At 57.4% G+C, this 14,365-nt stretch overlaps 2 protein-coding genes across 6 annotated transcripts in view; one reads left to right on the plus strand and one right to left on the minus strand.

The window, feature by feature from the left end:
- Positions 1-14,365, minus strand: part of LOC115856345 (cadherin-23) — a 371,688-nt gene that overhangs the window by 70,162 nt on the left and 287,161 nt on the right. The window contains exons 24-27 of the mRNA XM_070043924.1: positions 12,971-13,190; positions 11,076-11,228; positions 8,916-9,029; positions 6,982-7,130 (exon numbers count right to left, since the gene is read on the minus strand). Of these exons, the coding sequence (XP_069900025.1) occupies positions 6,982-7,130; positions 8,916-9,029; positions 11,076-11,228; positions 12,971-13,190 (636 nt within the window). The remainder of the gene's footprint in view (positions 1-6,981; positions 7,131-8,915; positions 9,030-11,075; positions 11,229-12,970; positions 13,191-14,365) is intronic.
- C16H10orf105 (chromosome 16 C10orf105 homolog) lies at positions 311-8,033 on the plus strand. 5 transcript variants are annotated; one of them, XM_060286702.1, is made up of 3 exons: positions 311-631; positions 1,164-1,319; positions 3,401-8,033. In XM_060286702.1, exons 2-3 carry the CDS (start codon positions 1,283-1,285, stop codon positions 3,775-3,777), a joined length of 414 nt encoding a protein of 137 aa, XP_060142685.1. In that variant the 5' UTR covers positions 311-631; positions 1,164-1,282; the 3' UTR covers positions 3,778-8,033. The 5 variants fall into 5 exon arrangements, with proteins under 5 accessions (XP_060142685.1, XP_060142688.1, XP_060142687.1 ...); XM_060286704.1 differs by lacking the exon at positions 311-631 and adding an exon at positions 2,358-2,437 and having other exon boundaries at positions 1,176-2,284; XM_060286703.1 differs by lacking the exon at positions 311-631 and adding an exon at positions 2,132-2,437 and having other exon boundaries at positions 1,184-1,319.

Raw genomic sequence — 14,365 nt, forward strand, 5'->3', positions numbered from 1 at the left:
AAAATGCCTCTCTCCCTCACTTCTGCAGCCAGACGCCCTCAAAGGGAGGTGCTTTGCTGGGAAGCTGAGGGGAGGGGGGCCTGGGGATTATCAGGGCCCATCTCTCTGCCTGTTCCCCTCCCGCTGTGTGGCTTGTAGCCCCTCTCCCTGGTAACCTGAAGGCTGGCAGGCACTGAATAGCAAGCCGCTGGCTGCCCCTGACCATACTATTCAAACATCCAACAGGAAGGTGAGAGCTGTGGGTGCAGAGGCAGGGAAACCCTCCCCCTGCATCTCCCCAGTGCCTCCGCCCCTCCAGAGGGCTCCAAGGAGACAGGCTGGAGTGAGGCCGTGGGAAGGCTCGGGAGCTCCCAACTCCTCTGCAACGCTCCCCTCTCCCAGCCCAGTTGCCATCCCTACCCTCCTGGCTGTCCCCTCCCTCAAGGCAGGGCCCAGGCTCTCCCAGACAAAGCCAGGTCTAACTGGAGAGTGAGGGGCGAAGGCCACTCGGCCTGGCTGGCTGAGGGGCACAGGGCAAGGCAGAGCCTAGGGCAGGTTGGGTCACAGTGGTGCCCGGTTCTCCTGGGGCCTCCCTTGGACAGCTGAGAAGAACTCTTCGCCCGGCTGGGGACTGCTGAGGGCTGGCTCAGAGGTCAGTGCTGGGGGACTGCAGGAAAGTGGGGCTGCACCCTTCCTGGGGTACTTTAGGGAGAATGTGAGGGCGTGCTCAGACCTGGGGAATCCCTCCACTCTTCTGGAGAGCGGAAAAGCCCAGTAGGAGCAGTGGTTAGTCCGAGGCTATACAGAAAGCCGTGCTGACATCAGTCCCCTCTGCTCACAGCGTGCCCTGCTCTATGGAGCTCTGAATGAAGAAAGAAGGTTCTAGACTAAGCTTGCAGAGATATGTCCAGAGCAAGGCCTGCCGGCATGCCTTGGACTCCAACAGGCAGGGAGAGGCTTCAGCCGCTCTCAGAATCATTCCAAGCCTTGGTCTGATGGAGGTCTCCTTTCCCCAGAACGACGGGTCCCTGCTGGCTGCTCAGAGAGGGTATCAAGGGGGCCTGCAGCTGGCTTTGCTGTGCGTCCCGGGGGGATGGCTTGATGTTTTCAAGCACTTTGGAACCTCTTGCTTTGAAGGAAAATACTCAAATGCTAATTATAGCCTCACTTATCTTTTTTTAAAGCGCTGCCCCAAGGACTGAAGCCTGGACCTGCTTTGCTGGCCTGAGAGGGTCTCCAGATCCATGGGAAGGCCTTGAAATAACATTAGGACTAGTAGGATTGAGACTTTTCCCACTTCCGAATGCCCTTTTCTTACTCCCAGCCAAGCACTGCCCTGGGTAGGACAGACGGACGGGCAGTTTTCTCCTCATGGGACATGGTGGTGGGCATACCCCATCCTCCTTCCCTGCTCAGATTCAAGGAAGGGCCAACCCACGTATGGCCCGGCCAGAGCACTCTCTAGGCCTGATGCCCGAGAGGCAGAGGCCCTGGGCAGCTAGCTGGGCATGAGAGTTTCCATCTGGGAGCTGGGAGAGGTCATGTCCTGTCTGGAAATGCTGGAAGGAGTGTGGTGGGAACTGGGTGGGGGGTGGGGGTGCACTGGATGCCCTCAGTCGCTGCCGGGCACAGGGGAGGCTGCAGGCGGGAGGAGGCTGTGTACAGGCAGCCGGGAGTTAGGTCCTGTGGCTGCTGGTGAGTGCCTGGGCAGCGTGGGGCTGGGCCGCCCCTCTCCACTCCCCTCTGCCTGCTGATTTGGACTCTGCAGCCCACATGCAGAGCCTCGGCAGGGCACGACCTAAAGCCCTTCCTTCTGTCTAGTGTTGGCGCTAGACCTTGACTGAGTTAGCATAAGCTGCAAGTTGGGAAAAGGAGGGAAATCTGTTACCCATCAGGCTCATGAAAGTCTCCAAGGTCAAAGAGAAATAGATGATTATTTCTTATTAGACCCCCCTTTTGGATTTCCTGTCCTGTGTTTGTAGAAATCACAGATCACAAACGCTGGCCTGGAAGCTAGATGTAGCCTCCTTATGCATTTTGTTTGGCCTGTTGTAGTATTTTAAATATTTGAAAATTCATTTCGATTTTTTAAAAAATCAAGTTTGTTTGTCCTTTGCAGTGTCTTTTTTTCCCCCCTCTCTCTCTCAACCAGATTTGAATTAGTTGCCAATATTTAAACATCAGGAACGTTTGCCTAAAAAGTCCAGATTTCTGGTTTCTCTCGGGAACCTGGAAGGGGACCACAGGGGCTTGCCTTCCGGCATTCCATCAGCCTGGCCGAGGCCCCTCGGCCTCTGCTCTCCAGGTAGGCCTGCCCACCTGTCCCGCTGGTCACACGTTATCTACCATCTGCGCTCTGTAAGCATTTTAATTTGCAGCCAGAAGCTCAGCTTGACTTTCCAGCTACAAGGACCACCTGCCGTCCTCCCTCTAGTGGGATGATCCTAAGTGATAACAGGTGACTATGTCAGGGTTTTGAGCCCCATCTTGTCAACTCAGTTGCTCTCTGTGGGTTCTTCCCCACCTGTTCTCAGAGCTGCTCAGGGAGTCCTGGGAGAGAGTTGGGAGCCAACGGGGTGGCAAGGCCACTGGACCAGGAGTCAGGAAACCTGGTCCTGGTCTTGCTTGCCCACTGGCTTACAGTGTGACCTTGGCAGTCCTTTATTTGGGCCTCAGTTTCCTCACTTGTCAAGGGAGCAGGTTGGTCTTCCTCAGGAAGCACCAATAGGAATTCCCCCAGGGCCAGGCAGGTGACACAGGTGTGCAGGGGGCCTGAGGGCAGGGAGTGCGATGGGCTGGGGGCCAGCACCCTGTCTAAACGGGACAGCTACGGCTCAGCCGCGGCCACTGGGTGCCTGGCCCCATGTTGCCAGTGTTGAAATTCTGAAATTTCAAGAGAAGAAGCCAGACATTCAGATATTTATGTGAAATATCTTGGTTTCCTTTTGTTTGTAAAAAATATTCACAATTAATTTAAATTTATAAAACCACTGCAAGAACCCAACAAAACACACTGGTGCGTCCCCAGTTTGCAGTCTTGGCATTAGATAACTGCTAGGGTCCTTGCCTGCTGCAACCTCCTATGATTGATGAATCGTTCCTGGTCACAGAGCACGTTAGTGATGGAGTTGGTCTTAGATCCCAAGTTTTCAGTCTAAGACTATTGTAATTCATGAAAACTGACTTTAAAATGCCGGAAGGCACTACCCTTGTGCCTCCTCCATAAGTTCACATCCAGCTCTATCACTTTCCCAGTGTGTGACCTGAGACCTGTTACCTCTCCCAGCCTCATTGTTCTAACTTGTAAAATGACCGTAATGCTATCTGCAGCTAGGTTAGCTGTGTCTAGAGTCCATCAAAGTTCCCCTCCCTCTCCAGTCCCAAGTCCACCTGATTTGTTCCTGTCCCATTCTTGTTGCAGGAGCCATGAGCACAGAGGGCCCCAGCCCCCTCGCCTTCCTCACAGCTCCTGCCACTCCGGGGAGGCTCTCAGTGGCAGTTGACCCCATCCCCGTGCTCATTGCCCTGGCCTGCATCTTCCTCCTGCTGGCCACCTGTCTGCTGTTCATGACCCTCTGCAAGCCCGCTGCGCTGGAGCCGAGGCGCCGCTGGGCCTGCGAGTGCATGCCGCACCACCCGGGGAGCCCCAGTGAGCCCCAGCTCCGGCTCTGGAAGCGCCTGGGCTCGCTGCGCCGCTCCCTGCACAGCTTCCGCCGTGGCTGGCCTGCCCCAAGGCGCCCCCTGCCGGGCAGAGAGGACCACGACGACTGTGACTGCATAGAATCTACAAAGATGTGACGAGAGTGTCCCCCTACTCCAGGGTCCATCTGCGGGCCCTCCTGCCTCAGACGGAAACCGGCACCACAGGCTGCAAGAGGACAGTGGCCCAAACAACATGGGCCACGCGCTCACCCCCACTGGTTCCCTGTGTGCCCAGGCCCGTGGCCTTTCCCAGAGACGGCCCCTGCAAGAACACCTTCCTTCCTGCAGACACTCTAGCTGCTGCCTGCTGGAAGGCTTCTGGACCAAGCTGAGCACCTGCGGCCATGTGGACCCTTGGCCCAAGGCTCTGAACGGTACAAACCTGGGGCCCCCAGGGCCCCTCTCTGACCACCAGGCACCAACCGTCTCCAGGAAGCAGCACCCCTGCTTCCCAACAGAAGCCCTGCCCGCCCTCCAGGTGCCAAAACCCAGTTCAGATTCCAGTGCGAGTTGCTGAATGGCCAAAGGTTCCCTCCAGCCAAGTGAAATACTCAGCCCCTGCTGGGGATAATGGAGTGTCCTGCCCTCTGTGCCAACTCAGTGCCCAAGGCAAAGGGGAACCCAGGGAGTCTTCTCCTCGGACTTCCTGGGCCTGCCAGCATTTGCCTGTGATACACGGGAGCAGCCAGCACCCTTGGGTGGATCAGATGCTGGGTCCCTGCTGGGAGGAGGGGCAAGCAGGAGGAGCTCAACACCACCCAGCCAATCACAATCTCGGCTGTCATCTTGGTGTGTCCCCCCCCCACCCAGCCCCCATGCGCCTCTGCTAAGATGGATGAGGAACGCGCTGAGAATGAGTTAAGAAGCTCCTTGCACAGGCCAGGACTGCTCCTGTGTCAGAGTGGGAGGAGGCACTGCCAGCAGCTGGAGGTGTTGCTATCTGGGCTCTGAGGACACAACATAGCGGCTCCATGTGTCACCCAGGGAAGGAGGCGGCCTTCCTTCGAGGGGAAGGGTCCAGCTCTCTCCAGGACGGCTGTGGGCCCTCCGGCTCGGACCACATAACGTGTGCTACCTGTATTTTTGGCCACTACTTCACTGACTGGCTACTGTCAAAGTAATCCCACACCAAGGTGGGCTTCTCAGAATCCCAAACCTTCAGCCTCTCGTCACGATGCTGGGGTTAAACACTTTGGTTGGGTCCCAAATTTGGAGGGTGGGCAGAGGGGTCTGAACTGCCCAGCTTCTGCCCCAGAGAGTCATCTGTCCGGGGCCACCTGGTACCCCACCACGGACTGCTCCACCGCGCCGTGCTACGCCCCATAGCACAGCCAGCCGAGTCTCCTCACAGGGTGAGCTCCGATTTTGGCACTCCCTGGCTCCAAAACCTTCACTGGCTCCCTACTGCCAGATCAAGCCAGAGCTCCTTCGTCTGGTGTTTGGTGCCCACTGGGAGCTGGCTGTGAACGATCCTTCTAGCCTCTGCTTGACCCAAGACTCCAGGTAAACTGAAATACCTGTCCTCCCCTGGCTACGGCTTACCTGGCGCGCCCTCTGTGAAGCCCTCTTTGCTCTACACCTGAAACCACCTCCTACCTGAAACCAAGGGAGGGCAGGGACACTTGCTCTTGGCAGCGTGGGTCATCCCTGTGTCTCCGCCTTCCCACAAGCCTGGGAGCTCCCAGAGAGCGAGACCGCATCCAACCTCTCACTCTGCCTCACCAGCTCTGGGCTCAGAAGTATGGGGCCTCTGTTGACTGAGTGAAGGGTGGCCCCGTCTAGTCCCGGGGGGCATCCCCTTCTCCCTTCTGATGCTTCTACGGAGAAGCTCTCTGTCCAAGCAGGCCCTCTTGGACAGGCCCAGTGTACCTTCCTTTTGGGTCAGCCTGACATCACATCAAAGAGCGAGCCCGCCTTGGCCAGAAACTTACTTCCAGGGGGGCCTTGGAGAAATCACCAGTGCCTCAATTTCTCCCTGAGAAATGGGAAGAATCAGGCCTGCCTTATATTACTCACAGAGCTCTAGGATTTCAGTCTGAGTAGTTTGTATAAATAGAAACCAATTCTTGGGGTTTAGAAAGTGCGCAGGCCCCCTCCTGCAGCGCTGTGTTCCCCTCCCTTCCAGATTAGTGACGCCTCCCTGCTTTGCCTCCCGCCAGCTCTCCCTGAGGCATTCCAGGCTGAACTCTGCCTGCAGCCGGTCCCCCGACCCCCGCTGGCCAGCGTGCTCTGCCTAGCACGTGGTGTCACCGGGGTGGGCAGTAAGGCTACCCCCGGCCTGAAGGACGAAAAGCTGGGGAGGAGGAGGGGCTCTCAAAGGCTGCCAGACCCCCAGCTGTGTCCCCAGGTTGGTCCTGGGAGACGGGTGTTAGGTTTTGGGCTAGGGGAGAGGCGGGGCCCCACAGCTTGGTGCATGTGGGGTGTCTCTAAACCCCTAGGAGCTGAGGCTCAGAGGGACAGACCCCTTTTCTAGAACCAGCCCCCAGAGTCCAGCAACCCCCCGTGGCTTCCTGGACTCTCTCTCGGCACCTCTGGAAGTCAGCGCCCTGCCCCACGCCCGGCCCTGATGCAGGGAGGGGGCACACTCCCAGCTTCCTGCTCTCCTGCCCCTCCCAAGCCCCGGAGCCCGGCCCAGCGGGCAGGCCCAGATTCGCTCTTGGGCTCAGCCTCCAATGGGAAACCCTGCGCTCAGCTGGTGAAGAGGGTGATTCATGCCCGGCCCCCCTCCCCACGCAGCAACTGAGGCCTCCAGGAAGGGCTGGGGAGGGCACCCAGCCTCCTTTCCAGGTCCCCCCCTTCCTCCCTCGAGGCCCAAGGCTGTCGTTCCTGCTCCCCGGGCAAAGGAGCCCTTTCTTTTTGTGCCGGTTTATTTCCCAAGAGGGGAGCTTCAGCCAAAAGCCCTGTGAAAGCAGCTCTGTTCCGGGCCTCACTGGGCCCTGGCTTTCGCTCCTCACTCCTTTCTGGGAAAACGTGACACCTCTAGCTCCCCCTGCTCTGAAAGGCCTTTCTGGGTGCAGTGGGGGATGGGAGAGGACTGTGGGGGAGGGAGGGAGGAGAGGAGGGCCGAGGCCCTCCTTCTGTCTTGCAGGGAGCAAGGGCCCATCTTGGGCTACATAACCTCGGGGCCTACTCTCCCCAGGAGGGAGAAGGGAGCCTGGGCCCCCCCTTGGCCACAGCACCGGCTACTTTTGGAGCAGCAGCTGGACCCTCTCCTATTTCCAGCCCGCTCTGCTGCGAGGCCACTGGGCGCGTGCGCGCTGAGCTGAGCGTGGCCCTGCCTGTGCCCCGGCCGCCACCTGCCTGCACGATGCTGTGGCCCTCAGGGATGTCCTCGGGGACGCTGGCTTCATAGCTGCTCTGCAGAAAGATGGGCCGGTTGTCATTCACATCCAGGACCGTGACAAACACGGTCGCCGTGCCTGTGCGCCGCTTGCCGACGGGGCCATTGTCTGTGGGAGGTGAAAGAGGATGGGTGTTAGCAGCTGCCTGAGGGGCACGTTCCCAGGCACCAGCCACAGGTATGCCCTGTTCCCCCACCTGCTCTGGCCTTTGCAAGGGGGGGGCTCTTTTTCTCTTTAGATTAGGAACAACACTGACCGTATCTAATACGTTCCAGACGCTATTCTAACTCATTCAATCCTCACAGCAAGCCTGCCAAGCGGGCGCTCTTATCATCACCCCCATTTTACAAAGGAGGTAACTGAGGCATGAGGTGGGTTGAATGGTGGCCCCCAAAAGATACAGCCATGGCAAATACCTGGGAACCTGTACGTGTAACCTTATTGGGAAGGAGGGTCTTTGAAGATGTAATTAAGTTAAGGATCTTGAGATGAGGTATCCGGTATCCTGGATTTTCTGGGTGGGCCATAAACCCCATGCCAAGGGTCCTTATGAGGGAAAGGCGGGTGGGATTTGACACAGAGAGGAGAAGGCCACGTGACGTTGGAGGCAGAGACTGGAGTTCTGCAGCCACGCGCAAGGAACCCTTAGAGCCACCAGAAACCAGAAGAGGCAAGGATTCTCTCCTGGAGCCTCTGGAGGGAATGCAACCCTGTGGACAACTACTTTTGAACTTCCGGCCTCCAGAGCCGTGAGGGAATAAATTTGTTCTTTAAGCCACCGAGGCTGTGGTACTTCATTACAGCAGCCCTAAGAGCCAGATACAGGTCCTGAGATGCCAAACCTGACTGCCGTCAGGGCCAGGAAGGCAAGACCCCACACCTGGGCATGCCTGCCTCAAGGGGCAGCTGTCCTCTGCTCCGGTCCACACTGGACAGGCAGGAGGGGGCCCAGTGACACTAGATCTTCTGATTTCTCAGGAGAAATCAAACGTCTGAGCTTTTAAATAAAATCTCCTGATTTTTAAACATTCACAGTGAATTGTCATTTCTTATGAAACATGAGTTGAGTCAAACCCACCTACAGGATGGATTGGATCCCTGCATTCAGGGATGGTGGCTCGGCTTGATTTCTAAGCCTAAGGTATCCAGGGGCTCTGCCCCTTCGGTTCCTTGCAGGACCCTCCCAGGGCTCAGCCCCAGGGGCAGCTGTTGGATCATCTTCCCTGGGAGAGGGAGCTTGTGCCCAGTTGCTGCATGACCAGGCAAGGATGGTCACCCTAGGGAGGAATGCTGCCGCTGCACTTGAACCCAGATTAAGGCTGGGGCTGCAGCAAGGATTTGTCACCACGTGAGCCAGAGGATGGAGCCAACACGCAGGGGGCAGAGCCAGCCAGTGCAGAGAGACTGAGGCCTGGTGGCATCACCTGAGCCCCAAAGCCAGTCATAGTTGAAGCTCCATCTCCCCGTGGACTGGTTTTGTGAGCCTACACGGTTGAAGTCAGTTTATTTTAAAATTTGCCGCCAAGAGTCCTAATTAATTGAAAGGCACTTGTAGAGGCCACTTCCTCCGAGAAGCCTGCTTTGATCACCCCCCTCCCCATGTTTCCACCACCCTCTGTGCTTGCTACCCTTGGGCCACACCTTCTTCCCTTTCTGCTTTGTCCTCCTGGTTTTGCAGTGATTTGTCTACGTGCTGCTCTCCCGTATGGCTCCCACACAGCCCCTGCCACACCACCTTGGCAGGTAGCGCCACGTGCCGAGCCTCACGGCCCGCAAGGGCACAGTAGTATACTGAGGGTCTGGTTGCCCTTTCTCCAGTGGCATCAGGGCAGAGCCTTTGGCTCAAGGCCTGGCTCCTGGAAGGCCACCCCACGTGAACCCACTGGTGCCTACCGATGGCCTCCAGGACGAGCGTGTATGAGGCTGTGGTCTCCCGGTCCAGGTTCACCACCGTTCTCACGACGGCGTCGCGGTAGCCAACGCTGAACTTCCCATCCACGTTTCCACCTGTGGGCAAGAGAGAATGAAGCTCTGGTCAGGAAACAGAGCTCCCGGCCAGGGAAAGGGCAGTGGCACCCAGCTCTGCTTCTGAGCCAGGACACTCCAGGGGTGGTCCGGGGGTGAAAGGCTGTGCTTTTCACTCGGCTTTGCCAGGGAAGGGGGTCCTGGGGGACTCTGATGAGGGCGTGGCCTGTGTGGGCTTAGGTGAACTGTCAAATGCCTGAAAATCATAAGGGTCTAACATTCATTGAGCACCTACTGTGTACCAGCCACTTCGTGGAGCATTTCCTCTCATTTGCACTATCACTACTTTGCAGAGAAGGAAAACAGTCCTTTAGTGAGGTTACAGGGTACAGTCACCTATTCGGGGTGTAGGACTCCCAACTCAGCAGTCTGATTCCCGAGTCTGAGTCCGTCTCCACTCTGCCACCTGCCTGTCGGGTAGAAGTGTCTGAGCAGTTGACCTGGGCTGGGGCTTTTATATGTGGCCAAGGACTTTGGAGTCAGCCGAGCGTTCTTGGGCCCTCTGAGTGGGGACTCCTGGAGGCTCCACAGGGTAAAGAGTAGAAGCAGGTGGACAGGAGACATGCCTCAGACAGTCCTCCTGAGTTCTGGGACAGGTGGGAAGGGTGAGGGCCTCCTCCCTGAGGCAGACACAAGCCAGGAAAGGACTCCATCAGAACAGTGTGGAGACCCTTCCCCCGCCAGCTGGGAGGCAGTGTGGCATTCTGGGCAGCAGAGGGCGCCACTGCATCGGGCTTGGGCTAGCTTGGCTCAGGACACAGCACAGCGTTGGGCGGAATGTGCAGAATTAAAATCCGAGAAACCTAGGGCTGGGAGGGCTCTCAGGTCAGCAGAAACTGGCCACTTTGAGGCACTGGGAAGTCATCCTAGGGGCTGCCGCCAGGTGTTCCCTTGTCCTCACATGGTTTGCTCCCGTTCCCCGAGCCTCCAGTATCTGCTCCCCAGTGCCTGAAGCACCATCTACAAGGGACACAATCTGACTCCAAGGGGCAGGGAAGGAACTAGGACACAAGTAGCGCTGGTGGCCAAACCATGGCTCGTGCCATGTGGGGGTCCTGATAACAGCCTTTTCCAGAGCAGTCTTGAGGACCGGCCTGTAAGGAGCTGGCCTGAGGGTGTGGGGCTCCTTTAGGGAGGGGAAGGAGGGAAAGGATCTGGAAAGGGAGGCAGAGGCCTGGGAGTTCACCTGGGCTGCAACTGTGGACGGGCCGTAGTCTGGGATTCCTCGCTCCGGAGGAGAGGCATCAGGGAGGCTGGTGTGTGCACGGCATGTGTGTATATGAGTGTACATGTAATGTGGCTGCAGGTAGGCCATGGACAGAGGGAAGATTGAGCCAGTAAAATGGCCGAGGGAGGGCTGAGGAATGTGAAAGAACTGCCCTGCTCCCTGCCATGCATTCCAGCACCTCTCATGTGTGTCCTGGACTGAAGAATGCTGGTAGACTGTTCTAATCCAGGAATGACTAATACGTGGCATGTTTGCCACCACCTACCAAGCCTACTGTCGTGGCAGACATCACTAATCGATCATGGCTCCCCTTCTACTGTTGAGCCAGACATGGCCTCATAGTATTTCTCCACAGGTCTCTAAGTGGTAGCCACTTGACACTTTTAAGCGAAAACCATTTCACTCAGGGATGTCTAAGCCATCTGCCTCTAAACAGATGCAAATTCTCCTCATGGGTGAAAGGTCCCCAAGGAAGGAAAAGGCCACATTCCTCTAGTCACTGCTTTGTCACCCTGATATGGGGTGGAGTGGGGGGCAGGGCTCCTCCCCAGGAGTCACTGGCTCCACCACCCTCTAGAATAAACTTCAGGAAGTCCACCTCCCCACCCCCATCCCCCTACAGGTTCAGGAGGCCCCCAGAGAGCCAGACCACAGGGACCCAGGAGCAAAACCCTGAGGAGAAGTCAAGGGCAAATCCTCAGGGAGACCCCAGCAGCAGCAAAACCCTGATGGCTGACTCAGGCCCCTTCCCCTCTCCCGGCAGGCTGCTCATCCGGGAGGGGGTGGAGGCAGGGCCAGACCTGTGATGAAGTAGCTGAGCTCAGCGTTGAGGCCCACGTCGTTGTCGGTGCAGTTCAGCCAGACCACCCGGAAGTCCCGCGGCACGTCCTCGGACACGGAGACGTTGTATGTGGCAGGGTGGAAGGTGGGTGTCTCGTCATTCACATCCAGCACTGTGGGCAGAGTCGGTGGTCAGGGCTAGGCCTGGCTTCTGCTCTAAACAACCAGCTCTAAAGGCAGTGGCTCGTGCCACAGACCAATGGAAGCACATTTCCTAGGAGTCGACACCTGCGGGTCATGAGCTGAGGGCCCCCATGGCCGCTGGGGCCGGGACAGAGCTGACCAGAGATCCACACCCTCCCACAGCTCCCGTTCCCCTGGGGACTTGCTGCTGCTCATGCTGTCCAGACCCCACAGCCTCTTTCCAATACACGCCTAACAACGACGACGATAAGTTATGATGACGATGACGGCGCTCACCATTTCTCAGCTCTCCCCAGGTGCCAAGCGATGCTAAGTGCTGCCTCTACAGGACCACACGGGCCCCTCACATCATCCTCACAAGGCAGCCGTCATTAGACACACTATATAGGCAAGGAAGCTCAGAGCAACTGAATGACTTGTCCAAAGTCACACGGTGAGGGAGTGGTGGGGTGGGGGTCTGGGGAAGCCCGTCCCCAGTTTGTCCCAGGGAAAGTAGCTGGCTTTGAAAGCTACCCTTCCTTCCGCGCCCCACACACCCCAGCCAAGAAAGTCTCATTTCCCTTATAGATCTGTGTTTTCAGCTCTGCATGCCAGGCCCCCATTCCTCGGGCAGATGGAGCTTGGGATGACCTTCAGTGAAATGAGCCCCGCGCCACTCCGGCTCCTCTCTGTGATAACGTCAGGAGAAACGATAGGCTCATCTGATGACACGGCTTCTGCTGAGCCTTGGGAAAAAAATCTGGGGTCCTCTCTAAGAGGACTGGACACCTGCCCTGCCAATCACGGGCACAGATGTGGGTCCTCACACTGGCACCAGGAGCCCACAAGCCTTGGACCAGCAGGAGAGAGAACACTCGGCTCTCTAGTCGTCATCAGCTTGGGTCGCGCTTAAGGAGGGTGAATGTGCCGAGCCAACCACCACCCAACCCCCATCCCACAGAGGCTGGCAGGACCCAGGATGGGACCAGGCCTGTCCTAGAGAACAGGCCACATCCTGCCCATTACACTCTGAACTTACTTCCCTGGGGTTACTCCTGGCCCTCTGTCAACAGCTCATGTCCACATCCCAGTTTTGTCTTAAGAATTAAAGATACAGCCAGAGTAGATGAGCAACAGTCACCCTCCTTGGCCTGGCCCCGCCCTGATAGAGGTTGGAGACGGTGGGAATTACCCAGAGGGCCCCAGGACGATGAGGAATCCTAGGGAGCCTGGGAATCCCAGCTGCCCTCTTCCGGGGGTGATGCCCTTCCACTGCGATTCCAGGCATTCCCCACACACGGGAGGGGAGGCTTCCCTTTACATCTCCAAATAGAAAGTCTGTCCCTCCAAAGACGAGGACAAAGGGTTTTGAACCTCCCCTGCCTGCTCGTGAATCCGAGGACGCCACCCCCTGAGCAAGCCCTCTCTGCTGCTGCCAGGATCAAAAAGGGGGACCTTAGCAGTGGGTCCAGGCCACTGCCCCTGGGCTCTGGGACCCTGAAGGCAGTGACCAGGTGGGAAGAAGGCCCTGCCAGCATTTCTGACTTAGTGGAGACAGAGAGGGCTCTGCTGTGTCGAATGGCTCCAGCTGAAGAGGGCGCCCATCGGCAAGGTAGCCTGTGCCGCCTGGACAGGGGACAGCAGTGGTGAGCGTGGGCTCCCAGCCGCCTGCCACTGCCCCAGGACCCGTGCCATGTGCTCAGTGCAGCAGGAGGCACCCTTGCCCCCTCACCTCGGATGGTTAGCGTGCTGGTGGAGGTCTTGGGGGGTGCGCCCGCGTCGCTGGCCACCACGCGCAGCTGGTACTCGGCGATGCGCTCGCGGTCCAACTCGGTGGTGGTGACCACCACGCCGCTGCTGCTGTTGATGAGGAAGTCCATGCGGGGCATGCCCACAGGCATGCGGTAGGACACCAGCCCGTTCAGGCCCTCGTCCATGTCGATGGCCACCACCTGAGGGAGAGGAGGGGCCGCGTGAGGGGTGAGGACACCAGCACTGACGCTCATCCCCTGAGAAGTACTCCCTCCTTCCCGCTGACCCACGCCTGGCTCCGGCAGACACACCTGCCCCCACCACAACCCAGAGCCTCAGGCCAGGCCACTGTCCCCAGCGCAGCCTCCCAGATGCTCTTTAAGGGGGCAGCACGTCAGAGCTGAAAGGTATCCAGATGTAACAAGTGCGGCCGGGAGTGGGGTGGCACGGGAAAGGGGCTTTTCAGAACAAGAGTCCAGGTCCACAGCCCTCCCCCCTTCAAAACCCTGCTCTCTTCGTTAGGAAGCCCTCCCAGGCTCACCCCAGCTGGCTCGGGACCCTCCAAGCTCGGCTGTCTCCCTCACCCCCGGCCCTCGTGCTGCTGGCTAGCAGCAGCTGTTAACAGCTCAGACCCTTTCAACTACATGGAGCTCAACTACACAGAACGTTTGACCAAAAGGACTCCCTTCCCTGCTTTGTTTTCATTTGTAGGACAACAAAAATAAGATGATATCAAGAACTTGTTTTTAAAAGTCACTTGAGGATTTGATTATTATTTTAAACAGGCCATTCGAGGCCATGTGTAAGCAAACCTCCTTCCAATCCCTACACTGTTCCCATTTGCACCTCTAGTCCTGACGAGCGCTCCTGACTCAAGACCCTGATATGTTGAAAGTTTTACAGAAGACGATTCAAGACATTTGAGAAAAAATGTACAATAATAGTTAAAATAAGAGCTTTGGATCAAGCCAAGACTCTCAGGATTGAAAGACAATGTCAAAGTCATCTGGTCTAATTTACATCCAACAAGTTGGATAAGAGGGTATCCAGACTCAGCTTGAATGCTTTCCATGACGGGGGGCTCACCACTTCCAATTTGTCTGCACACAGCTCTAATCCCTGGCGAAAGTTCTTCTGCACATTCAGCAGAAATCATTATTGGTTGAGGTTGTAGAGGGCACCTGGGGAACCGCTGAGCTTGGGTCAGAGCCCTCTTTCTGTATCTGAAGACAGTTTCCCAGTTAAATGCTCCCAGCTCCTCCCACCATCTTCTCATGACTCTGAGACAGTTCCTCTGTGAACTCAGAAGCTGTGCTGGTGGGCATTTCCTTCCTCTGCTGTCTCTGAGCCCTGGAGAACCAGGTCTCGGGGCTCA

Source organism: Globicephala melas, chromosome 16, assembly GCF_963455315.2.
Source record: "Globicephala melas chromosome 16, mGloMel1.2, whole genome shotgun sequence".
NCBI classification, from domain to species: Eukaryota; Metazoa; Chordata; class Mammalia; order Artiodactyla; family Delphinidae; genus Globicephala; species Globicephala melas.